Source organism: Oncorhynchus mykiss, chromosome 2, assembly GCF_013265735.2.
Source record: "Oncorhynchus mykiss isolate Arlee chromosome 2, USDA_OmykA_1.1, whole genome shotgun sequence".
In the NCBI taxonomy this organism is placed as follows: domain Eukaryota; kingdom Metazoa; phylum Chordata; class Actinopteri; order Salmoniformes; family Salmonidae; genus Oncorhynchus; species Oncorhynchus mykiss.
Genome location: NC_048566.1, coordinates 66,468,055 through 66,495,826, shown reverse-complemented (window position 1 = coordinate 66,495,826; position 27,772 = coordinate 66,468,055). Strand labels below are relative to the sequence as shown.

Below are 27,772 nucleotides of genomic sequence, written 5' to 3'. Positions count from 1 at the left end.
TGACAATGATCCCAAACACACTGCCCGGGCAACGAAGGAGTGGCTTCGTAAGAAGCATTTCAAGGTCCTGGAGTGGCCTAGCCAGTCTCCAGATCTCAACCCCTTAGAAAATCTTTGGAGGGAGTTGAAAGTCCATGTTGCCCAGCAACAGCCCCAAAACATCACTGCTCTAGAGGAGATCTGCATGGAGGAACGGGCCAAAATACCAGCAAGTGTGTGAAAACATTGTGAAGACTTACAGAAAACGTTTGACCTCTGTCATTGCCAACAAAGGGTATATAACAAAGTATTGAGAAACTTTTGTTATTTACCAAATACTTATTTTCCACCATAATTTCCAAATAAATTCATAAAAAATCCTACAATGTGATTTTATGGATTTTTTTTCCTCATTTTGTCTGTCATAATTGAAGTGTACCTATGATGAAAATTACAGGCCTCTCATCTTTTTAAGTGGGAGAACTTGTACAATTGGTGGCTGACTAAATACTTTTTTGCCCCACTGTATAGGTGTATCTAAAAGTTTAATGAACGATCATAGTGTTTTAACATGTAGGCTAGCGCATGCTATTAGTGAAGAATTTCTCTGACCTTTTACCCTATCTAACAAAGCTTAAGATCTTCACATGGGCACTCGCGGTCAACAGGAAAACTAGGCTTCAACAGTTATATAAAAATATACAGTATAATGCTTACTTAACCTTCTATGGAAGGATGGACAGATCCACACTGTAGACATAGTACTTCATGGTTACATTAGATTTATTGCAGTTGAGGTTTACTTAGTGTTTAGAAAATTAGAGCAGATCTCACAGGACCATCGAGGGTGAGAGAGGGGGCTTAAATGTAATTCTGAAGCAGCAGAGATAGACGGCTGGGGTCCAGTCCCGTGTGGTGCCAACAGGAATGGTCTCTCTCAGGATCTCTTTTACCCAGAACTGACCTTTACTAGTCCTCTCAGACCCGGTTACATTCAAACAGTCGTACAGACAATGTCACCATGCATCATTAAGTTGGACCACAGACAATCCTAGCACATTCCAACAACTATTGTCATAGTGAAATATCTCTTCTATTGAGCTTGCCATAGTGTTATTTTAAAATTCCAGGAAAAAAAATCCAGTGTTCTAAGAAGGTGTGTCATGGCAAGGTGCGTTTACAGTTAAAATGTGTTATTTTGGTGTTTCACAACTACAACAAGGCAACTAGGGAGCTAAATGTTTAGTCTAAACCAAACTCTTGGCTCCTACAGTAGATACATCTCCTTTTTCCAATCATCCTTACCTCTTCCTCTCTCACCCATTTCCTCCTCCCTCTGTTTTGCCTCCCTTCTCTGCTTGCCCTCCACTTCTCCCTTACGTCCTCTCTCTCAGTTTCAGCTGTGTATCAGACCAGTGAGTGAAGTAATCACTGCTGTGATGAGGCAGACTTATTGTTGTTCCTAGGCCATATCCTCCTATGAACCTCCACAGTGGAGTGGGGGAGGAACAACCCTTAACAAGCACTTCAGCAGGAGGAGGGGATACTTGCAGGTTAGGGGGAATGGTGGGGTATTTGAGTAGGCTAGTCGTGCAGCACAGGTGCAACCCTGTTAAGGAGGCGCAGGAAAAACCAACAGTCGGATCTATTCACTTGTTCTTCCTCTTCAAGGTGGGCGGATGTGGTGACGCATGAGGTTGGGGGTGTGTCTTGGGCGTAGCACTCTCCCTCTTGGGAGTGTTGTTGAGGATGTCCAGGCTCTTGCGACTGGACGAGATGACATCAGCCACAAACTTGGTGCAGTCCACACAGACATCCCGCAGGCTGCAGCCATGGGCGTACAGGTGGGGGAACTCCTCCTCCACAGACCGGCGGGAGAGAGTACGCAAAGATCTGTGGAGAGGGAGACAGGTGTTATAACCCTTCAGTGGAGTGCTCTGAGTATATGACCAGGAACACTCTGATCAGGTCGCATTGGCCTGGAGTTTTTCCCGGTCAGGGCCCATGGTTTGGAACAACTCTAGGCCCTACCCATCTATAATGGCCTAAAGGGGGACATTAAAGACTGACTGCGGAGTAATCAGATGGGTAAATATTACATAATGGCTACTTAGAGATCTGAGTGAAATGGAGGAGTTACATAACAAATGCTGAGAGATCTAGAGGATGGCAAGTGATTGGATTAAGCATGTGAGTTACTATTGGCCGGGGTGAGCAAAGACGTCCTCTGCTGAGGTAAAGAGATCCAGTTCAGTGGCCATGAAGTAACTCAAATAGACTGAAATAGATACTGTACAGGTAAACAAGACTCACTTGTAAACCTCACTCTTGCGACCATGGCTCTTTGGGCTGCTGTGAAAGCCCACAGTGTAGACTGGGATGTGGGCCATCTTCTTGGAAGGAATCTTCATCTGTGGCAGAGGGTGAGGGAAAATATATAGTTAAAATGGGCATGGGTGAGGAGGAAGAGGAGTAGGACATTTGAAGAACTGAGAGAGATCATATATCTGCAGGAGAAAGTGAAGAGGAAATGGCAGACTTAATAAGATTAGGAAATATGAGAAGACAGAGCTGCGAGAATGAGGGAGAAACAATGTCACAAAACATCAACCTCAACATAACCTCAAAGCACAATCACAAACTATACTGAACAAAAAAATAAACACAACATGTAAAGTGTTGGTCCCATGTTTCATGAGCTGGATTATAAGAACCAAGAATGTTCTATATCACAAAAAGCTTATTTCTCTGAAATGTTGTGCACAAATTTGTTTACATCCCTGTTAGTGAGCATTTCTCCTTTGCCAAGAAAATCCATACACCTGACAGGTATGGTATATCAAGAAGCTGAATAAACAGCATGATCATTACACAAGTGCACCTTGTGCCGGGGACAATAAAAGGCCACTAAAATTTGCAGTTTTGTCACACAACACAATGCCACAAATGTCTCAAGTTTTGAGGGAGTGTCCAATTGGCATGCTGACTGCAGGAATGTCCACCAGAGCTGTTGCCAGATAATTTAATGTTCATTTCTCAACCATAAACTGCCTCCAACGTTGTTTTAGAAAATTTGGCAGTACGTCCAACTGGCCTCACAACCGCAGACCATATGTAACCACACCAGCTCAGTACCTCTACATCCAGCTTCTTCACCTGCGGGATCGTCTTAGACCAGCCACCGGGACATCTGATGAAACTGAGGAGTATTTCTGTCTGTAATAAAGCCCTTTTGTGGGGAAAAACTCATTCTGATTGGCTGGGCCTGGCTTCCCAGTGGGTGGACCTAGGCCCTCCCAGGCCCACCCATGACTGCACCCTTGCCGTCATGTGAAGTCCATATATTAAGGCCTAATTAATTAATTAATTTGACTGACTTCCTGATATGAAATGTAACTCAGTAAAACTGTTGAAATTGTTGCGTTTACGTTTTTTGTATATATTCAGAACCATGAACTTACAAAACAGAACAACACAGCAAAGACAAACCACAATCTCACACGACAAACTACAACAGCCCAGACCTAAAACCTATTTAGCACAGAAACACAAATCCAAATGGTTTGATGACTGAGGTACAAATTAAAATAATTGACATGATTAAAAGCACAGAATAATATTATGAGCCACCACAGAACATATTTTGCTCGTCTAAAGATATATACTGTATATTGAATACAAACCACATTAGCAGAAAGAACTGTGAAAACATGACACATTCCAAAAACATGAATTTGCATTTACACTGTCAAAGAGGAAGGGGCTGTAGGATACCTTTGCACTACAGGATCCACAGACAGACCTGAAGGAGAGAGAACCACAGGGACAGAGCTAAGAATCCCCTGAATTACACTGCCAACAAAACATATGGCGCTATTCAATCAAACCCACAATGGAATGTGAAAAAGCAACATTATTCTTGTTTTTCTTGACCAAGTTTAAATGAATTGAATATGGTGTTATTTCAAAAGGCGCATGTACTAATGTAACACTACATACTGTGTAGTGTTTACTGACCTTTTACAGAGCAGGCAGGTGGATGGCCAGGAAAAGAGGGGGAATTTAATTCTGCAGCAACAGCACACCTGGGACACATACATATACAATCAATAAAACCTCGCTCATAAGGCTTTGAGAGAACAATATGAAAGGATTTGATGTAACTGCCTGTACCTTGCCTCTCCTCAGATTGTAATACAGTTCCTTGTTCTGGAGGTACTTCTCCATCTCTGCTTTCACCAGCACACGACGCACATTGATGACCTCATCGACTGTTAAGGCAAGACTCTCCACTGGGTGACTGAATTCCTCCTTCACAGGGATATAGAGAGGGGTTGAGTAGGTAGATAGGAGATCACATAGATTAGTCAGGTCAGGTTGAAGTGGAGCACCCAGGGGAAGCAGTGTGGAGAGGTGATCAAAGACAATGGGCCACTCACCATCCACTTGGGTTTATAGCCACCCCGAGAGCTGGAGCCAGTCTCTGCCCCTTCTGTGGTCTCATCCACTGAGCTGAGAGAGATACGGGCAGGGGAGAGGGGCACCCAGCCTGGCACAGGAAGAGGGAGGGAGGGAGGGAGGGAGGGAGGGAGGGAGGGAGGGAGGGAGGGAGGGAGGGAGGTGAGGGAGACAGGACGAATAGGAAGAAAGCTTTGAATCACAGTCCATGATGTTCTTCTATTGAGTCAGAGCTCTGAACATTTAAAGCTGTAGGCTAAAAATGAGCTGTCAATGAAATAAATGAGTGGTGACATCTAGTGTTTTTATCTGTTTGTTTTTGGTGGAGTATAACGCATGCAGGAACACTTGCAAGAAGATCACAGCAGATCCTTTTTTGACATTCAAGAGGGGAACTAAATTGGGGTCGGAGTTATTAGTAGTAAGACTTTGTATGTGATGTAACCTCTAAGACTAAATAAGTGCCAATGCTAAATGTAAAGGAAGCAGGAGCGAGTACTAACCCTGTGACATGGCTGTAGACTCCTATGGGGTTTAACCACAGCCAAGTCTTACGATTAGACCAAGGACCAAACAACAGCAGGCTAAATGTAGGCTAATGTAAATCAGCTGCTCATCACTACATTTTGGACAAGTCTGTGATGAGAAGGGGTTGACATTCCCCTAAAAGAGTGGCGACAACTCACTGAACCCCCATTTGTTTTTGTTCTCTCCTACTATGGTCAAAACCAGGTCAAAACCAACTCGGTCGGCTTGTGGTTACAGAGTCCGCCCTGAGATTGGAAAGTTGAGAGTTAAGGGGATAGATTGGGGGTAAGGGCCTCCATTCTGGCTAAGGCTTGTGTAAGGAGATGGAGAACTTACTTACTAACTAACTATGGTCAACACATCTCCCTCGTCTCACCAATCAAGGGGCGTAAGAAATCAATCAAACCCATTAGCTGTTTTCCTCCTAGCATTTTATGGATCTAGTTCTTATCTGTACAGCTTTATAAGTTTATTATATCCATCATGAAGCCCTAAAACAAACTCTATTGCATTTTATTTATTTATTTTACATTTTTTAACAGTTTACACCAATGTGTTTTATTTGCAATTATATGATTTTTTGGTCAGGCTTGCTTTTCAACATAAATAAATATTTGACATGGCAAAAATACCAAAATATCTGTTTCATAAACTGATTACAGTAATTAGCTTAATGACTGGAGCTACAGTATCACATGAATACAGTAAATGTCTCCCTCTGTTGACCAAGACCTGAAACTGTCTGCAGTGAAAGGAGGCTCAGTGAGCATACTGACCTCTGTGCGTGGGGGGTGGCCCAGCCCCTGAGAGTGTGTGTGACCGTGGTCTCTCCCCCTTCCACAACACAGCCCTTCCCAGATGGGCGGATTCGGACAGTGAGGGGAGAATCTCCCCCCTGAGCTCAGCCAGGTCATGTTCAGAGAAGGAGCGGTCCCGTTTCATGGATGTGGGAAAACTCTCAGCCCGGCAGAGCTCTCCTGGAGACTCCTCATCCTGCAGCAACAACAAGACAGGAGGAGGAGGAAATGGAACATGACTTCTTGTGTGAGAGGCTTAATTGGTAGATGGTGATCTTCTCTCTTTCCTCTCACCTCCAAAATACTCATCTCCTCCATCTCCTGAAGAGTAGGAGCTTTGAGCAGAACACGAGGATGAGATGGGGGGCGGGACCTAAGCTCTGAGACTGACAGGTCAATGCAGGAAGTAGATTTGAAATCACACGGGAAGGTGGGTGCCAGACAGGGCAAGGAGCCAAACGCTGGGGAATGAAACACAAAACACAAACACTGAACTCTCAAACACATTTAGAATACATGCCACGCTAGGTAGATGCTACGTGTATGGGTCGTTCTTGAATCGCTGTGGTATTTGCAACCATGAAAAACACTTAAAGGACAAATAGTCCAATCAAATTTTATTTATACTTATGGGCCCTTTCCAACAATGCAGAGAGAAAGAAAATAGATAAATAAATAATAATGAGGGAAATAAGTATTTGACCCCTCTGCAAAACATGGCTTAGTACTTGGTGGAAAAACCCTTGTTGGCAATTACAGAGTTCAGACATTTCTTGTAGTTTCTTGTAGTGGTTACCAGGTTTGCACACATCTCAGGAGGGATTTTGTCCCACTCCTCTTTGCAGATCTTGTCCAAGTCATTAAGGTTTCGAGAGTGACGTTTGGCAACTTGAACCTTCAGCTCCCTCCACAAATGTTCTATGGGATTAAGGTCTGGTGACTGGCTAGGCCACTCCAGGACCTTAATGTGCTTCTTCTTGAGCCACTCCTTTGTTGCCTTGATCGTGTGTTTTGGGTCATTGTCATACTGTAATACCCATCCACGACCCATTTTCAATGCCCTGGCTGAGGGAAAGAGGTTTTCACCCAAGATTTGACGGTACATGGCACCGTCCATCGTCCCTTTGATGCGGTGAAGTTGTCCTGTCCCCTTAGCAGAAAAACACCCCCAAAGCATAATGTTTCCACCTCCATGTTTGACCGTGGGGATGGTGTTCTTGGGGTCATAGGCAGCATTCCTCCTCCTCCAAACACGGCGAGTTGAGTTGATGCCAAAGAGCTCCATTTTAGTCTCATCTGACCACAACACTTTCACCCAGTTGTCCTCTGAATCATTCAGATGTTTATTGGCAAACTTCAGACAGGCATGTATATGTGCTTTCTTAAGCAGGGGGACCTTGCGGGCGCTGCAGCATTTCAGTCCTTCACGGCGTAGTGTGTTACCAATTGTTTTCTTGGTGACTATGGTCCTAGCTGCCTTGAGATCATTGACAAGATCCTCCCGTGTAGTTCTGGGCTGATTCCTCACCGTTCTCACGATCATTGCAACTCCACGAGGTGAGATCTTGCATGGAGCCCCAGGCCGAGGGAGATTGGCAGTTCTTTTGTGTTTCTTCCATTTGCGAATAATCGCACCAACTGTTGTCACCTTCTCACCAAGCTGCTTGGCGATGGTCTTGTAGCCCATCCTTGGAAAGCTCTTTGGTCTTGGCCATGGTGGAGAGTTTGGAATCTGATTGATTGCTTCTGTGTACAGGTGTCTTTTATACAGGTAACAAACTGAGATTAGGAGCACTGCCTTTAAGAGTGTGCTCCTAATCTCAGCTCATTACCTCTATAAAAGACACCTGGGAGCCAGAAATCATTCTGATTGAGAGGGGGTCAAATACTTATTTCCCTCATTAAAATGCAAATCAATTTATAACATTTTTTGACATGTGTTTTTCTGGATTGTTTTGTTGTTATTCTGTCTCTCACTGTTCAAATAAACCTACCATTCAAATTATAGACTGATCATTTCTTTGTCAGTGGGCAAACATACAAAATCAGCAGGGGATCAAATACTTTTTTCCCTCACTGTAGATATGTACATATAAAAGGAATAAAGTGCCTAGACAACAGGATAGATAATAAACAGTAGCAGAGGATAGATTGATGAGTAAAACAAATAGTTAGTGCATAAAGGGTTTAATGCAGATAGTCCTGGTAGCTATTTGGTGAACTACAGTGGAGGCTGCTGAGGGGAGGACAGCTCATAATAATGGCTAGAACGGAGCAAATGGAAGGGCATCAAACCATGTGTTTGATGTTTTTGATACCATTCTACTTATTCTGATCCAGCCATTACCACAAGCTCATCCTCCCAAATTAAGGTGCCACCAGCCTCCTGTGGGTAACTATTTAACTAATTATTTTCACAGTCTTATGGCATGGGGTATAAGCTGTTCAGGGTCCTGTTGATTCCAGACTTGGTGCATAGGTACATCTTGCAGTGTGGTAGCAGAGAAAACAGTCTATGAATAGGGTGGCTGGAGTCTTTAAATATTTTTAGGGCCTTCCTCTGACACTGCCTCGTATAGAGGTCCTGGATGGCAGAGAGCTCGGCCCCAGTGATGTACTGGGCCATACGCACTACCCTTTGTAGTGCCTTGTGGTCGGATGCCAAGCAGTTGCTATAACAAGCGTTGATGCAGTAGATCAAGATGCTCTCAATGGTGCAGCTGTAGAACGTTTTGAGGATCTGAGGGCTCATGCAAAACCTTTTCAGCCTCCTGAGGGGGAAGAGGCTTTATCGTGCCCTCTTCACGACTGTGTTGGTGTGTGTGTACCATGAAAGATCCTTAGTGATATGGACACGGAGGAACTTGAAGTTCTCGACCAGCTCCACTACAGCCCCGTGAATATGAACGGGGGAATGCTCGGCCCTCCGTTTCCTGTAGTCCACGATCAGCTCCTTCGTCTCACTGACGTTGAGGGAGAGGTTGTTGCCATGGCACTACACTGCCACGTCTCTGACCTCCTCCCTATAGGCTGTCTCATCTTCATCGGTGATCAGGCCTACCACCGTCGTGTCATCTGCGAAATGAATGATGGTGTTGGAATAGTGCGTGGCCACGCAATTGTGGGTGAATAGGGAGCCCTGGGGGGCCCCACTGTTGAGGGTCAGTGTGGCAGACGTGTTATTGCCTACCCTTACCACCTGGGAGCAGCCCGTCAGGAAGTCCAGTTGCAGAGGGAGGAAGTCCAGGATCCAGTTACAGAGGGAGGTATTTAGTCCCAGGGTCCTTAGTTTACTAATGACCTTTGTGGGCACTATGGTGTTGAACGCTGAGCTGTAGTCAATGAACAGCAATCTCACATACAGTGGGGGAAAAAAGCATTTAGTCAGCCACCAATTGTGCAAGTTCTCCCACTTAAAAATATGATAGAGGCCTGTAATTTTCATAATAGGTACACTTCAACTATGACAGACAAAATGAGAAAAAAAATCCAGAAAATCACATTGTAGGATTTTTTATGAATTTATTTGCAAATTATGGTGGAAAATAAGTATTTGGTCAATAACAAAAGTTTATCTCAATACTTTGTTATATACCCTTTGTTGGCAATGACAGAGGTCAAATGTTTTCTGTAAGTCTTCACAAGGTTTTCACACACTGTTGCTGGTATTTTGGCCCATTCCTCCATGCAGATCTCCTCTAGAGCAGTGATGTTTTGGGGCTGTTGCTGGGCAACACGGACTTTCAACTCCCTCCAAAGATTTTCTATGGGGTTGAGATCTGGAGACTGGCTAGGCCACTCCAGGACCTTGAAATGCTTCTTATGAAGCCACTCTTTCGTTGCCCGGGCGGTGTGTTTGGGATCATTGTCATGCTGAAAGACCCAGCCACATTTCATCTTCAATGCTACCTTATATAATGTTACTTACCCTACATTATTCATCTCATATGCATACGTATATACTGTACTCTATATCATCGACTGCATCCTTATGTAATACATGTATCACTAGCCACTTTAACTATGCCACTTTGTTTACATACTCACCTCATGTATATACTGTACTCGATACCATCTACTGTATCCTGCCTATGCTGCTCTGTACCATCACTCATTCATATATCCTTATGTACATATTCTTTATCCCATTACACTGTGTATAAGACAGTAGTTTTGGAATTGTTAGTTAGATTACTTGTTGGTTATTACTGCATTGTCGGAACTAGAAGCACAAGCATTTCGCTACACTTGCATTAACATCTGCTAACCATGTGTATGTGACAAATAAAATGTGATTTGATTTGATTTGATGGAAGGAGGTTTTCACTCAAAATCTCACGATACATGGCCCCATTCATTCATTCCTTTACACGGATCAGTCGTCCTGGTCCCTTTGCAGAAAAACAGCCCCAAAGCATGATATTTCCACCCCCATGCTTCACAGTAGGTATGGTGTTCTTTGGATGCAACTCAGCATTCTTTGTCCTCCAAACACGACGAGTTGAGTTTTACCAAAAAGTTATATTTTGGTTTCATCTGACCATATGACATTCTCCCAATCTTCTTCTGGATCATCCAAATGCTCTCTAGCAAACTTCAGATGGGCCTGGACATGTACTGGCTTAAGCAGGGGGACACGTCTGGCACTGCAGGATTTGAGTCCCTGGCAGCGTAGGCTGTTACTGATGGTAGGCTTTGTTACTTTGGTCCCAGCTCTCTGCAGGTCCTTCACTAGGTCCCCCCGTGTGGTTCTGGGATTTTTGCTCACCGTTCTTGTGATCATTTTGACCCCACTGGGTGAGATCTTGCATGGAGCCCCAGATCGAGGGAGATTATCAGTGGTCTTGTATGTCTTCCATTTCCTAATAATTGCTCCCACAGTTGATTTCTTCAAACCAAGCTGCTTACCTATTGCAGATTCAGTCTTCCCAGCCAGGTGCAGGTCTACAATTTTGTTTCTGGTGTCCTTTGACAGCTCTTTGGTCTTGGCCATAGTGGAGTTTGGAGTGTTACTGTTTGAGGTTGTGGACAGGTGTCTTTTATACTGATAACAAGTTCAAACAGGTGCCATTAATACAGGTAACGAGTGGAGGACAGAGGAGCCTTTTAAAGAAGGTCTGTGAGAGCCAGAAATCTTGCTTGTTTGTAGGTGACCAAATACTTATTTTCCACCATAATTTGCAAATAAATTAATTAAAAATCCTACAATGTGATTTTCTGGATTTTTTTCTTCTCATTTTGTCTGTCATAGTTGAAGTGTACCTATGATGAAAATTACAGGCCTCTCTCAGCTTTTTAAGTGGGATAACTTGCACAATTGGTGGCTGACTAAATACTTTTTTTCCCCACTGTAGGTGTTCCTTCTGTCCAGGTGGGAGAGGGCAGTGTGGACTGCAATAGAGATTGCATCATCTGTGGATCTGTTGGGACAATATGCAAATTGGAGCTGGTCCAGGGTGTCTGGGATGATGGTGTTGATGTGAGCTGGGAGATTTGGTGTCACTTTTACCTTTTTAAACATGCTGGCTGGAGTTTTACTGTTATCTATTGCCATGGAAGGAGAGTTGTGACATAGGCCGAGTGGGACTCTGTTAAAACGTATTTCATGGCTTTCAAAGCATTTCATGGCTACAGATGTGAGTACTACGGGGCGTAGTCATTTAAACAGGTTTCCCTGGTGTTCTTGGGCACAGGGACTATGGTGGTCTGCTTGAAACATGTAGGTATTACAGACTGGGTAAGGGTGAAATTATCAGTGAAGACACTTACCAGTTACACATCATACATGTTTTTGTTTTATATTGATCTGTTTATCAATGATAAAACATAATGCAAGTCCTTTATACTGCCAGACTTTATGTTTATGCATTGTTTCAAATCATTAAGAGTGTATTGATGCACCCCTGCATCAATCTAAGTAACATCATTTGAAAAATCCCAATCCAAATCTGTCAGTTTAAGCTGAATATATCTTTCTTTTGCCTGGGCTGTGTCTCAATCCACCACATCCACATGTGCGGTGGAAGGTGACCGAATTACAGCGGTGTTTGTCAGACCATGACAAATCTCGAAAATCGCTCTCCTCATGAAAACAAAAATAAGAAGTTAAACGTGTACAAGAAAACTATTTCCTGAGCTTTCTTAAAAACACTTCAATACTTTATTCCTCATGATTTATTTTTTGACTGTCTTTTCTGCCATTTATGAATGTGTTATTCAATGTGTTTCTATGGGCTATAGTAGTAAAGGTCAAATTCAAGGTATGAACATCTTAAAACAACTCCATAGGTTCGTTTTTTAAAATAAATAAAATATATATAAAAAGCATTTCACTACACCCTCAATAACAACTGCTAAACACGTGTACGTGACCAATAAAATTTGATTATATATTTCTTAAAGGATTGATGACCTTGGTGTTATTACTCCTCCTGGAGTGTTACTACTACTCCTGGAGTGTTACTACTTCTCCTGGAGTGTTACTACTCCTCCTGGAGTGTTACTACTTCTCCTGGAGTGTTACTACTTCTCCTGGAGTGTTACTACTACTCCTAGAGTGTTACTACTTCTCCTGGAGTGTTGCTACTCCTCCTGGAGTGTTACTACTACTACTCCTGGAGTGTTACTACTCCTCCTGGAGTGTTACTACTACTCCTGGAGTGTTACTACTCCTCCTGGAGTGTTACTACTACTACTCCTGGAGTGTTACTACTCCTCCTGGAGTGTTACTACTCCTCCTGGAGTGTTACTACTACTACTCCTGGAGTGTTACTACTACTCCTGGAGTGTTACTACTTCTCCTGGAGTGTTACTACTACTCCTGGAGTGTTACTACTCCTCCTGGAGTGTTACTACTACTCCTGGAGTGTTACTACTACTCCTGGAGTGTTACTACTACTCCTGGAGTGTTACTACTTCTCCTGGAGCGTTACTACTACTACTCCTGGAGTGTTACTACTCCTCCTGGAGTGTTACTGCTCTGGAGTGTTACTACTACTACTCCTGGAGTGTTACTACTCCTCCTGGAGTGTTACTGCTCTGGAGTGTTACTACTCCTCCTGGAGTGTTACTACTCTGGAGTGTTACTACTCTGGAGTGTTACTACTCCTGCTGGAGTGTTACTACTCCTACTGGAGTGTTACTATTCTGGAGTGTTACTACTCCTGCTGGAGTGTTACTACTCCTGCTGGAGTGTTACTACTCCTCCTGGAGTGTTACTACTCTGGAGTGTTACTACTCCTGCTGGAGTGTTACTACTCCTACTGGAGTGTTACTAATCCTCCTGGAGTGTTACTACTCCTACTGGAGTGTTACTACTCCTACTGGAGTGTTCCTACTGGAGTGTTACTACTCCTACTGGAGTGTTACTACTCCTACTGGAGTGTTACTACTCTGGAGTGTTACTACTCCTCCTGGAGTGTTACTACTCCTACTGGAGTGTTACTACTCCTACTGGAGTGTTCCTACTGGAGTGTTACTACTCCTACTGGAGTGTTACTACTCCTACTGGAGTGTTACTACTCCTACTGGAGTGTTACTACTCTGGAGTGTTACTACTCCTACTGGAGTGTTACTACTCCTACTGGAGGCACAATGTTATCATAATGGTAAAAAAAAATTAAGTCATTAAGCTACCATATTAGTTGATTTAGAATGGGAATATATTTCAATTTTAAAAAATGAAGTACATTTTTTCCAAAATGCCACCATAATTGAAGAACGACCCATATAGTTCTAAGTGTTAATGCACTGGCAGTGATGCCCATACATCTCTTGGAGCCGGGTGAGTCCACAGGCTTCAGTTTGCGCTCCTGTTTGATTTCAGCGAGGACGCGTTCGTGAAGGGACTGCTGCTCCTGAGGAGGAGGGGCCAGGTTGCGCTCTGACGCCTAGCATGCAACACAACACAACACACAGGTAGACTGAGAACACAGGAGAAACAAACACAGACACACAGGACCCAGTCTCAGACTGTGTCTCACTGACCAGTCTATGCACAAGGTACTGGCACAGTGCAGTCACATCAACAGAAGGGTGATCGCATTTAAAATACTCAAATGCGGGATGATTTCGCGGCACAGTGTAGCCTTTTCTTGTCACCCCGCTCATGGTGTAGTGCTAATGACATCATCATTTCTTAAATTTGGATCGACAGATGTAGCCTATTGAATATCATTATAGAATATGCATAAAATGCATCCTCCAATTGCAATTTCTGCACATACTGTGTGGGCATATACCCACATACCCTCAAACACCAAGTTAGGCATACCTCATTTTCAAAATAGGCCATCATCACTTTCTCGTAAATGAGAATTCTTCACGTTTTACGGCGAAACGTCCAAATCTGCATTGAGTTACTGTTTTGTGAGCACATTAGAGCAGTGTTAACAAACTTTATAGCCTTCCTGTATTCTGATTCAATCATGGAAGTCCAGAGCGGACATATGAATAAAACAATTTAAAATCCCTCGTTTTGACATCACAAAATACATTTCTTGTGATTGGGACATAAACATTTTTTTGTTGTTGAGATCACCAGATCAACTATAAATAGGAGAGGACTTATTGATGATAGATTGACAGTATGGCTGGGGAGGCAGAGCCCATGTTGGATCAGCACATCCATTTTGATTTTGATTAAGGATTAACCCAGGTAGAATTTGCATTATGTCTGTCAGTTACAGATGGCTTCCAGTTTTGGCTCCAATACAATACCATTTTAAAGATGTAAAAGTACAGTTGCACTACTATTTTAAACGGATTGAATCTGGAATGTTCAGGGCAAGGAAAGTTACCACAACTGTGGTTGCAGACTACCAATGAAAGTTAACGAAAGTTTACCAGTCTACCATTATAGATTTATTTTAATCTCTTTAATAGGGAGGTTGGCCTGTCAATAGCAGCAAAAACAAAGTTACAAACAACAATTAACAAGTAGTACAGAAAAATATAAATAGTAAAACAGGTGAAGTGAATCATATGTTGAGGTTTCTAAATATTACAGTCTATTTGTCATTTCAGCCATAAATGGTGGGCAAAATGTTGTGGTGCTGAAGGACAGCTCCACCATTCATCCAGCTATAAAAATCAGCTTACTGACCCGACACATACTGTAACATGTGCAGTTTGTTTGTAATTTGTAATTCCTCAGTATGCCATTGTTTGCCTTTCATTGCCAGAGCTTTGATATGAAGGCCCAGGTCTATACACTAGCACATGACTACCTACAAGAGATGTGCCCTAATGAAAGGTCTTAGATCTTTGCAGAGTCTTTGGTCCACAATGACACTGCTGTCAATCTACCATCAATACGTCCACTCCTATTTATAGAGTTTATCTCGTGAGGTCAACAAAACAACTTTTGTTATGTTGTGATCTTGAGATAAATAAGTCTTGATCTCGATATAACGAGTGTCACGTTCGTCGTAAGCATCGGACCAAGGCGCAGCGTGGTATGCGCACATTCTTATTTATTTAAAGAATGAACACTGAACAAACTAACAAAATAACAAAATGAAACGTGACGCTATATAAACGAGTGCTGACAGGCAACTACACATAGACAAGATCCCACAAACACCAAATGGCTACCTAAATATGATCCCCAATCAGAGACAACGATAAACAGCTGTCTCTGATTGAGAACCATATCAGGCCAGCATAGAAATACAAAAACCCCTAGACCTACAACAACCCTAGACATACAAAAACCCTAGACAATACAAAAACGCTAGTCACACCCTGACCTAACCAAATTATAAAGAAAACAGAGATAACTACTGTTAGGGCGTGACAACTTTTCTTTATTCATATGTCCTCTTTGGACTTCCATAGTCCTCTCCAAGTTTAGCTGGAATTTAGCCCGAAAGGATTTAAAAAATGTGATTGGTTTATGATAGGCCTATGACATTGCCTATGTCTCGTCTTGCGCTACACATAATATCAGATCTCAATAACAATTGGAGAAGTGTTTAACCTCACCAGTACTACATCCTTATTATATACATTTGTTCATAAGCCAACGTGACTATATGGGACAAATGAAGTTTTTTTTTCTTCCAAATTAATGGTGTTTGAATTTGTTAATAAAATGCAGGACATGGTTGTTTGGTTGCGGGAAAAAGGGACAAAATGCAGGACTGTCCCGCACAATCCGGGACATGTGGTCACCCTAGTCAACAGAATAAAATGTAATTGAAGGGACACTCACTGGTTTCAGTGGAGGGCGAGACCTGATGAAGTCCAAAATAAACTCATGGGCATTTCTTTTCACTCGTGTGGGGATGTCACCATCCTCCTACAGAGAGAAAATGAGTGAGGGCTGGGAGATACATACAGGAGAAATAACTACTGTCATACATTAATCACTAAATTTCCCATGAAAATGGGTTGAATTATAGGTTGCATAATTCTGTGTTAATTCTGTCTAATCCATTGATCAAGAATCTATCAGTACCAATACCCAGCTCACCATGACTTTCCGCAGCTGGAACTTGCGGGTGCGGATATCCTGCATGAGCATCTCAAAGGGAGTGAGGCTGAACTCAGTGGGCAGTGTGTCAAACTCATGCTCCTGCACCTTCTTCAGTTTCACCCCCTGTCTCAGCTCCTTCATCAACTGGACCCAGAGACGAGTCTGAAATACACATATACAGTGCCTTCAGAAAGTATTCATACCCCTTTACTTTTGACATATTTTGTTGTGTTACAGTCTGAATTTAAAATGGATTCAATTGAGATTGTGTCACTGATCTACACACAATACTCCATAATGTCAAAGTGGAATTATATTTGTAGAAAATGTTCACACAAAAAAACATTTAAAAGCTGAAATGTCTACGGTCAATAAGTATTTAACCCCTTTGTTATGGCAAGCCTAAATAAGTGTTGGAGTAACAACGTGCTTAACAAATGACATAATAACTTGCATGGACTCATTCAGTGTTATTCAATAGTTCATTAATATGATCTCTGTACCCCACACATACTATTATCTGTAAGGTCACTCAATCGAGCAGTGAATTTTAAGCAAAGATTCAACCACAAAGACCCGGGAGGTTTTTTAATGTCTTGCAATTGATAAATGTACATTTAAAAAAGTACAAAAATAACAGAGGTTGAATATCCCATTGAGCATGGTGAAGTTATGAATTAGGCTTTGGATGGTCTATCAATACAGAGTCACTACAAAGACACAGGCGTCCTTCCTAACTCAGTTGCAGTTGAGGAAGGGGGAAAAAAGCGCTGTGTACGTAGAGTTCCACGTTTAATTAATTGAAACTCACCAAAACAATAAAGAGCAACGAAACGTGACGTTCTGTAGAGCTCACAGGCATCAACACAAAAACATGATCCCACAAAGCCCAGTGGGGAAATGGCTGCCTAAATATGATCCCCAATCAGAGACAACGATAAACAGCTGCCTCTGATTGGGAACCATACCAGGCCAACATAGAAATAAATGCACTAGATCACCCACCCTAGTCACACCCCGACCTAACCAAAATAGAGAATAAAAAGGCTCTCTATGGTCAGGGCGTGACAATTGTAGTTACTCCACAATACTAACCTAAATGACAGAGTGAAAAGAAGTGAAAAAAAGAAGCTTGTACAGAATACAAATATTCCAAAAGATGCATTCTGTTTGCAACATGGCACTTAAGTAATACTGCAAAAAATGTGGCAAAGAAATTAACTTTTTGTCCTGAATACAAAGCGTTGTGTTTGGGGAAAATCCAACACAACACATCACTGAGTATCACCTCATATTTTCAAGCATGGTGGTGGCTGTTAAGGGTATGCTTGTCATCGGAAAGGACTAAGGAGTTTTTTAGGATAAAAAGAAACGGAACACAGCTAAACACAGAAAAAATCCTAGAAGAAAACCTGTTTCAGTCTTCATCCCAACAAACACTGGGAGACAAATTCCCCTTTCAGTAGGACAATATCTTAAACCACAAGGCCAAATCTACATTGGAGTTGCTTACCAAGATGACAGTGAATGTTTCTGCGTGGCCTAGTTGCAATTTTGACTTAAATCTGCTTGAAAGTCTATGACAAGACTTGAAAATTGGTGTCTAGCAATGATCAACAACCAACTTGAAGAATTAAAAAAAAAAAAAATAGGCAAATATTGTACAATCCAGGTATGCAAAGACCTTAGAGACTTACCCAGAAACCCTCACAGCTATAAACCCATTTTAATTCCACTTTGTAAAACAATCAAATTTGGAAAAAGTCAAGGGGTGTGAATACTTTCTGAAGGCAGTGTCACACATAAGCTCTCATGTACCTCGCACACCCCATCAACCCAATGAAAGAACATATCCTCACCTACACACACAGTGACACAGACAACACACACAATCCCTGAATCTCACCCAGTCTGTGTGTTTCAGTGCATCGATCTCAGCTTGATCTTCCTGAGGATCCTCTCCATTGATCTTCTTCAGCATCTACAGTGAAATGATAATACACTGATGATAACACAACTATTCAGTTAACAATTACTTCAGAGCTTTACACATGACGGCTCTGTAATCTTTGATACAGAGACAAATCGGGAACATACCTCCTTGGCATTTCGGATTTTGATCAGGAAGGTTTGCAGCTCAAGAGTCTCAACGAACAAGGCTCTGCACACAGCCTGGTAGTGCTCCGGAGCAAGAGCAGGGTTTGCCAATCTGGAGGTGCACAGCGTCATCACCTGGCTGAATGTACACACTGGTCTTATAGCCCCCTTTTCTCCCTCCTCTTCCTCTTCCTCCTGTCCACTGTAGCCCTCATCTGTTGTTCCGTTGCCACCGCCGGAGTCAGCCTGCAGGCTATGATTTCCTCCTGCCATGCGCTCAATGAGCCGCTCCAACTGAGGACTCAGCTCCCGCTCCTCACTGTCATCCAGTCCCCAGTCTAGGGCCTGGTAGATGGCCACGCCCAGAGACTGAACCAGCTGAGGAAACAGAAGCAAGTGATAGAGGAAATAAATAGGACTGAACAGCTGGAGACCTTGAGGTGGAGGGAAAAGAGCCAGCTCCAAATACGGAGACTGGCACAGCAGACGTGTCCTTATAGTTGATAAAAGAGGGAAAAGACTGCCATTCACCTATGACAGTGGGTTGTATATTACAGGGTGGGGATGAGGGGTTCAGAAACTCACCTGGCGCTCTGTGATTGGTGGAAGGGGAGGTCCATCTGTGTCATCTATGAAGACAAGAAAGTAGGCATGCAGCTGCATTACCTTGGCAACAAAGTGTTTTATGCCTCTTTGATCCCTTTATGGCTCTAGAATGCGCATTTTTCATTTCACAGTCATTACATTCTATATATCTCATGTGCTGCATTCACAACTCAGCTAGCCAGTAGCGGCTCAGTTTTCTGTGTGTACAGGGAAGCGCAGGGCTCAGATGTCATTAATGACACCTGGGAGGCCTGAAACTACACGTTCAGCACAGCAGCCCTGCAGAACCGGAGACTGGTGGAGAGGCCTGGGTGAGGGGTCAGTGCTGCTCTTTCTGTCCAGAACAAAGCACTGAAAGCAGGGCCAGGTCTAGAGAAACAGAGACTATCTAAATATATCTGTGCCGTGGGCAAAGAGTCTGCCTGACACAAAGTGGTAGTACTGTTCTCTTTCAGGAGGGTGAAGACATTTCTATTCAAGCCCATCAGAAGCAGAGTAATAGATCCTTTCTGAACCATAAGACAGGTTTCATTATGGCCGGTCAGGTTCATGTAACCAATGACACAGACAGCGTCTCTGAGAGAACATGGAGTCTTTCATCTTGTGCATGTCTGGTGATGATAGTTTGGCTGCGTTTAGACAGGCAGCCCAATTCTGATATTTTTTTCACTAATTGGCCAATCAGATAAGCTCTGAAAAATATCTGACGTGATTGGTCCAAAGACCAATTTGTGAAAAAAAAGATGAGAATTGGACTGCCTGTGTAAACACAGCCTTATTTCTCTTTCAGGCAATGTTTTCAAGATTTCATCTATTTTGGTACTGTTTTATCTCTGCTGCCCCTGTGGTTTCCCCCACACTCAAATTATGGACCATGTCATCTGTTGCCATGGAAATATGGGGGACAAGAAATGTACATAAAAAACAGAGGGAGTTCAAAAATAAATACAGGCATATCAGAGAGAACTATAGGGAAAAGAGAGAGCGGGGGACAGAATATAGAGAGAGTGAGATTACTAGTGACCTCACCAGGTCCAATCCAAATAAAGATACATCAACTTCCTGGTGACCTCATTCATAATCAGTATAAAACACACCCTTAGTAGGCTAACATTAACCCTTAACCAACAATCCCTGTAGCCTACTTCATTACTCATTCATTTGCCAGGGTTAAGTAATTGTGATGACCAGACAGGTTGTGATGTGTGATGAAAGTTCAGAACAACATATGTATTCAACTCTACCCATACAGACCAACTGCATCAATAATGCAATACAATTGGGTCATCAGCAAGAACACGTGCCATACATATGCAGTAATATCCTGTTGTTGCTGTTTTATCTTCTGTAAATGGTCCCATAAATGTAAACAAAAACATCCAAGAAACACCCCTCCTAAGTAAACAACTCCCAAGACAAGATGACCACAGTGACGCTGTAGTGAGCTATCAATACTGTCTCTGTTATTAATTGTGATTTACATTGTTCTTTATATACTTTTGTCGTTGTTCAATAATAATAAAAACGACAAAGTATTTATATATTCGGGCCTATACAACTCTGTCTCAGCAACTGATCTATAGCCTAAACTATTGGATGAATTATTGTCCAACTTGTGACATAATTTTACTTGTATTACCTCTTACAAAGTAACCTATTTAAAATGAAATAGAAAATTAGCATAATGCTAAGCTGATTTCATATTGTTCTCTACTTTTTGTGTTATTTCCATGCCCTTAATAATATTGCAACATTTCGTAATCTACTAGCCTACAATCTCTTTCCACTCCCAATTGTATCCTTTATTTTATCATGCCATGGCCCAGTTAGTTACGCCAGCAACTCTGTTTTTATAGTTTTTCTTTGGGCCCTGAGCCCATAGTGCACCCAGGTATTTTCTTGGCATCCAAAGGGATCCTTTAACCGAAACACTTGTGAATGGTAAACATATTACAAATCTGCACAATATGTCTAAACCTTCTGTATCAAATCGATACATGGGGGAATTCCACTGTAACAATAAATGCCAATCCAAGCCATCCCTGTGTGGGGAGGGAGTGCGACTGACACATTTATTGTAAATTGCCCATTCAAAACAATATACCATGTTGCAATTATAGCCTACAAATAGGGAATCAATAGCCTATCAAATTCATTGAGCAATAGCTGAAAAGCCTATAATAAATTATATTGTAGGCTACAGTTTAGATGAAGGTATTTTGGTGCAGCACATGGCAGTCAGGAAGTTAGATAAATAAATAAGATGAGCTAACAGAGCTCTCTTACCTGATTCTTGCTTTGGGGAAACCGTCCCATCCCTGAGTAGGAGTATAGAGGACGGGCCCTTCACCCTGTAAACTCCACCAGTCACAGTGGCCGGGCGCGGCACTCTCAACCAGCTACAGCATTGATAACACATCGCCCAAGCCTGCTCCTCGTTTATGGGCTGCTCGTAGGATTTCAGCACTTCTTCAAGAGACAGTTCTCTGGGGTCGCTCAGGTCCCGCGCCTCTGCCCGGTCCGTGGGAGCAGACACCCTGGAATCTCCATCCTTGGCGCTTCTGTTTGTTGATCTGGCCATGACTGCGGTAGGCGACCGATCCCATTACTCCGCCGGCTCGGAGGCCATTATCTGTTCCCGCCGAGTTCCTTCCTTCCCCACAGCACGCCAACTCAACTGCCGCAGCTGCGAGTTACCATAACAGTAAACGAAAGCGATCTTTGATCTGCATGAATTTCAATCAGTGCCGAAAGGAGAGGAGGCGGAAACCTTACGCCAGTGTCGCAATCAACCTGCAAGGAGAAAAAGGGGAAAACTTGTTGAAAATATTTGACCAGCGACCGACCATACGTGGTAAACAATGATGAAGAGATATATTCATCTTTAAAGCTTATTGTTATTGAGAGAATAGACCATAACCTTAGGTTTGACAGTCTGGTTCCCCAGATTTTTGGCTCCACTGCAGCGTATCCCAACAGCCGCTGTGCTCCGCCCCTGTCTCACTCATCCAGAGCATCATCCAACCAACCCACAAAATATTGAACCCACCATCCTATCAAAGTAGGCTACAGGGCGATCAACAGAAGCAGTGCATCATGCAGAAACTCATTCATGACATTCAACCCATATGTAGGCCCAAGGAAACAATAGCCAGCTGACTACAAATAAGAGCTTGGAAAGGGTTTATAAGTAGTTATAGACTGTTCATCATTAGTTAATATAGGATAGTGTAGTTTATAAATAAGTAATAACCTTGTAATAAGCATTGCTTGAAAATGTCATTCATTGACTACAGCTCAGCATTCAACACTATTGTCCCCTCCAAGCTCAGGACCATGGGACAGAACAATTCCCTCTGCAACTGGAAACTGGACTTCCTGAGGGGCTGACTCCAGGTGGTAGGGTAGGCAACATCACCTCTGCCACACTGACCCTCAACATGGGGGCCCGAAAGGGGTGTGTGCTTAGTCCCCTCCTATTCACCCACGACTGCGTGGCCACATTCAACTTCAACACCATCAAGTTTGCTGACGACACAATGGTGGTTGGCTTGATCACATCGGACGATGAGACAAGTAGGAGGTGTGGTGGCGGGACAACATCTCCCTCAACAAGACCAATGAGCTGATCGTGGGCTTACAGGAAAGGGGGGACAAGCACGCCCCCATCCATATTAATGGGACTGCACTGGAGCAGGTTGAGAGTTTCAAGTTCCTCAGTGTCCAAATCACTAAGGACTTAAAATGGTCCACACACAGGCGCACAGTCGTTAAGAAGGCACAACGGCGACTCTTCCCCCTCAGGAGGTTGAAAGGTTTTGGCATGGGCCCTCAAATCCTCAAAAGGTTCTACAGCTGCACCATTGAGACCATCTTGACTGGCCTCCTCACTGCTTGGTATGGCAACAGCACTGCCCTCGATCACATCACTGGGGCCGAGCTCCCTGCCATTCAGGTCCTCTTTATCAGATGGTGTGAAAGGGGGGCCCAGAATATTGTTAAAAACTCCAGCCACCCAAGCCATAGACTGTTGTTGTGCTATGTTCACTTGAACAGTAATGTGTCGCTACTGTCCTTCTTGTGGGCAAACTCTGTCATCAAAGTCTGTCATTCTCTGGATTTATGGCCCTTTCAAGACTACCGGGAAAACAATGTTGAACCAGTGATCTTCAGGTTGAAGCTCTAGAAAGAGGCCCTCTTAACCGAATAGCAGGCAGGGGAAGCAACATAGTGATTGCTTTGCAACGCTTGCAGTTAGACACTGATTACTTCTGAACCACTCATTGTTGAATTTTACATTTCCGACTTGTTGTGCAATGTCCAATGGCCGATGAGCACCGATACATTTTGTCTATAATTTCTCTTCATATGACAAGGATTGAAAAGGATTTGCTAGTAGATTGTCTACGTAATTCATGATGATGACTGCTTGTCTAGCTTGTGTTACGCTGAGCGAAGGGGGGAACCCAAGAGCGAACTCAGAAGAGGAAGCCGGGATGAATGCACAAAAATGTTTATTGAACACAGAGAAATGGGGAGTGCAGAACCAGGGTAGCTCAGATGAGTTGCAAAAACCAGGAGAGTAGAGTGAGGTTGGAGTTGGCTGAGTAGAACAGGTCCTGAGGGGAATCCAAGGTAATGGTGGTGAGTGATATCCAGAGCAAGGTGGTTGGTGGTGAGATGTGGAACAGGAGACAGGAGCCAGAGAGGTAACTGCAAGGAGAGGACAAAAATGGTGTAAGCAGGAAAATGAGCACAGCAGAGCAACAGGATCTTGAGAATAGACAAAAGGCTAGAATGATAACTGAATGAGCAGAGATTACAATCTGGCAGAGTGGGAGTGGCAGGAATGGGTATATGTAGAGGTCTTGATTTATGGATGAGTTGCAGCTGGTAGGGATCTGCTCTGACTCCAGCACACCTGTCTCCAACCACACAATTAAACAGAAAGGGAGATAGAGAACAGGGAAAGAACTGTAGGTCAAGGAGACACCAGACTACCACCAGAGGGCGTAGCAGGAACAGATGTGACAGCTTGCTTGTTAAGATTTTGAAAGTAGGAACAAATCAAATAGTTATTTGTCACATGCTCCGAATACAACAGGTGTAGGTAGACCTTACAGTGAAATGCTTACTTATACGCCTTTAACCAACAATGCAGTTTTAAGAAGAACAAAAAAAAGTGTTAAGTACAAAATAGATAAGTAAAAAATAAGTTTAAAAAATGTTGACATGATCAGTACAATCAAAGCTACGGTAGATATAGCATGATTTGACGTAATTTCATCTGTGGCCAATGACCTTGAGCCTTCTTGGATGGGCACTTCTAATGTAAATCTATGGCTGAGCTTCAAACTCATAAAAGACACACCCTTGTCCACTTCCCTCGCCTTATGATCTTGGGAGAGTCCCTGCAGCCATATTTGTCGTCGGTCCAAATGATTAGCCAAGAAAGGGAAGATTGCAATGTAAGCCCCTCAGCCCTCGTTTTTAATGGAGTTTGCGAGAGTATAATTATGTTCACTTCGGGGCCTGAAACGCCCCATAATTCAATTCCCTTTGATTGTACATCCGCTAAGAAAAGTCAGCCAAAACGTAAAACCTTCACGTCAATATGGATTCCTTCCTCCCTCACCCCTTGCCCTGCAAGTGTAAACTCGTCAGACGTCATGATACGTCATCAGAAGTGTCCACTTAATTTGAGGACTGAGGGGAGAGGGTGTGTCTGTTAAGTGTTTGGAATACAGCCTATGTCAGCATCCAAGGGGTCTTGAACTGCCTAGCTCTCCCTGTAGATTCTGTGGTGAGGTAGTGTCCCCATGAGTGACAGAACACTGAGCATATCACAGCACAATTAGAGAAGATTACCAATGCCTCCGCTCTGCATTTTCCACTGGCTGCCCCTCTACCTCAGAAAGTACTGAGCTAGGCTGAAACACCTGCATTTTGGAGCTGCCTTACTCCAGGAAGCAAGAAAGAGACCATGTTTGTCCCAATGATCCCTGAAAGCAAGGACAATCGGAAATCCCACTCATGCACAAGGAGCGTTCTTTGCAGGTCATGGCCAGAAGGGATCCAGGTTTTGTCCGAATTCACCTTTCATAGCAAGTTTTGAGAACTTGTGCAGCAGGTTTGGATAAATCACCTGGTAGGTTGGGAGAATTTGCACTATTGCACTATTTGCACTATTGGTTAGAGCCTGTAAGTAAACATTTCACTGTAAGGTCTACAACTGTTGTATTCAGCGCACATGACAAATAAACTTTGATTTGAAATAGGTTAAGGTTTGGAAAATGGTTAGCTAATATGAAAAAGGAAACACTTTTAATGTACATTTGACAAAAGCTGGATTCCATCTAGACATGACAGTATTTTCGCACTGCTCCGGAACTCAAAGTCCTTTTCCCTATTTCGCTAAAAATCGCTCAGTGTTCACAGAAAAAAAAGAAACTGCTGCTCCAAATTCACCCCCGTAATTTTTTTTTTTTATAAAGATAATTTAACAAACACCCCATCTACTTTCGTGACAGTACCTTTTGGTTTTGAAGTAGGCTATCGTAATAAGAAGCTTCAACATTTCAACATGTAGGCCTAGTAGGCTATAAAACAAGGACCTACAGTGCATTCAGAAAGTATTCAGACCCGTTGAATTTTTACACATTGTTACGTTATAGCCTTATTCTAACATTAATTAAATAAATTGTATTTCTCAATCTACACACAATAACCCATAATTACAATGCAAAAACAAGTTTTTAGAAATTGTTGCAAATTTATGAACAAAATTAAAAACAGAAATACCTTATTTACATAAGTATTCAGACCCTTTGCCATGAGACTCAAAATTAAGCTCAGGTGCATCCTGTTTCTATTGATCATCCTTGAGGTGTCTCTACAAGTTGATTGAAGTCCACCAGTGGTAAATTCAATTGATTGGACATGATTTGGAAAGGCACACACCTGTCTAAATAAGGTCCGACAGTTGACAGTGCACGTCAGAGCAAAAACCAAGCCATGAGGTCAAAGGAATTGCCCATAGAGCTCAGAGACAGGATTGTGTCGAGGTACAGATCTGTGGAAGGGTACCTAAAAGATGTCTTCAGCATTTAAGGTCCCCAAGAACACATTGCCCTCCGTCATTCTTAAATGGAAGAAGTTTGGAACCACCAAGACCCTTTCTTGAGCTGGGCGCCTGGCCAAACTGAGCAATCGGGGGAGAAGGGCCTTGGTCAGGGAGGTGACCAAAAACCTGATGGCCACTGAAAAAGCTTCAGAGTTCCCCGGTGGAGATAGGAGAACCTTCCAAAAGGACAACCATCTCTGCAGCACTCAACCAATCAGGCCTTTATAGTAGAGGGGCCAGACGGAAGCCACTCCTCAGTAAAAGGCACATGACGGTCCGCTTGAAGTTTGCCAAAAGGCACCTAAAGGCCTCTCAGACCATAATAAACGAGATTATCTGGTCTGACGAAACCAAGATTGAACTCTTTGTCCTGAATGCCAAGCATCACGTCTGGAGGAAACCTGGCACAATCCTTACGGTGAAGCATGGCTGTGAAAGCATCATGCTGTGGGGATGTTTTTCTGCGGCAGGGACAGGGAGACTAGTCAGGGTTGAGGCAAAAATGCACAGAGAGATCCTTGATGAAAACCTGCTCCAGAGGGCTCAGGACCTCAGACTGGGGTGAAGGTTCACCTTCCAACAGGTCAACAACCCTAAGCACACAGCCAAGACAACGCAGGAGTGGCTTCGGGACAAGTTTCTGAGAAGAGTGGGAGAAACTCCCAAAATACAGGTGTGACAAGCTTGTAGCGTCATACCCAAGAAGACTCGAGGCTGTAATCGCTGCCAAAGGTGCGTCAACAAAGTACTGAGTAAAGGGTCTGAATACTTATGTAAATAGGATATTTCTGTTTTTTTTTTATTATAAATTAGCAAAAATGTATAAACCGTTTTTGCCTTGTCAATATGGGGTATAGTGTGTAGAATTCTATTTTCTATTTTAGAATAAGGTTGTGGAAATAAATGTGGAAAAAGTCAAGGGGTCTGAATACTTTCCAAAAGCATATGGTAGGTCTAGGCTATAACAGATACCTTCCTTCTTTCTTTGCATGGGAAAAATGTGGCCTTTATAAAAAAGAAAACTTTATATATGACTGGAGACATCAGAATCTTTTATTAACATGACAAATTAAAGGATAGCCTAGCTATTCTGCTGACAGTGACAAATATATTAATAAAAATTACGTTCTCCATATAATAGGCCTACTAAAAGGGGAGACACAAATATAATACGACGTCCATCTAAACTGGAGGAAGAAATGATTGTCCCCAAAAAACTTGAGTAGCGCTAAACAATGATAAATAGTGAATAAATACGCGCTGTAGGCACTCACCAGGGATATTGCCAATGCTCTCTGCTTGTGACAATTTGATAAGCTATACTAATGCTCAATTAAGTTGTGAATTTTGATGACTAAAAGACAGATTAGTCCTTTCATTGTCTTCTATTTACAGCAATAACCATTTGCTTTCCAAACTATGTTTCCCCCAATTGTATTTTGAAATATTGTGCCGCTGCCTTTCCTTCCAACTATAGGCAATGCGATTTAAAACAATCCACGATACATTTGTTTCAAATAAGCTAAATAGGCCTATCTTCTGTGGCCAAGTCATGATTTAGTAGCCTATTTTGAATGCTTTTATTTATTTCTGTATAGACAGAGGAGTAGGCTAATAAGGCTATTTGAGTTTGACAATTCAATTTACTTTAGGAAAAGCTTCCCCTAGCTTTATGGATGCACCTCCTACATTTGCATATTAAAAATG

General features: G+C 42.7%; 1 protein-coding gene across 2 annotated transcripts; it reads right to left on the bottom strand.

Annotated features, from left to right (window-relative positions):
* Positions 1-744: 744 nt before the first annotated feature.
* Positions 745-22,021, bottom strand: LOC110494247 (protein spire homolog 2). 2 transcript variants are annotated; one of them, XM_036953684.1, is made up of 16 exons: positions 21,863-22,021; positions 21,229-21,735; positions 18,922-18,965; positions 18,337-18,714; positions 18,146-18,220; positions 16,237-16,401; positions 15,976-16,062; positions 13,531-13,651; positions 6,057-6,223; positions 5,742-5,958; positions 4,419-4,528; positions 4,153-4,290; positions 3,997-4,064; positions 3,724-3,781; positions 2,293-2,390; positions 745-1,872 (listed from the first exon to the last, which is right to left on the bottom strand). In XM_036953684.1, exons 2-16 carry the CDS (start codon positions 21,521-21,523, stop codon positions 1,629-1,631), a joined length of 2,265 nt encoding a protein of 754 aa, XP_036809579.1. In that variant the 5' UTR covers positions 21,524-21,735; positions 21,863-22,021; the 3' UTR covers positions 745-1,628. The 2 variants fall into 2 exon arrangements, with proteins under 2 accessions (XP_036809579.1, XP_036809580.1); XM_036953685.1 differs by having other exon boundaries at positions 3,754-3,781; positions 21,863-22,013.
* Positions 22,022-27,772: the final 5,751 nt, after the last annotated feature.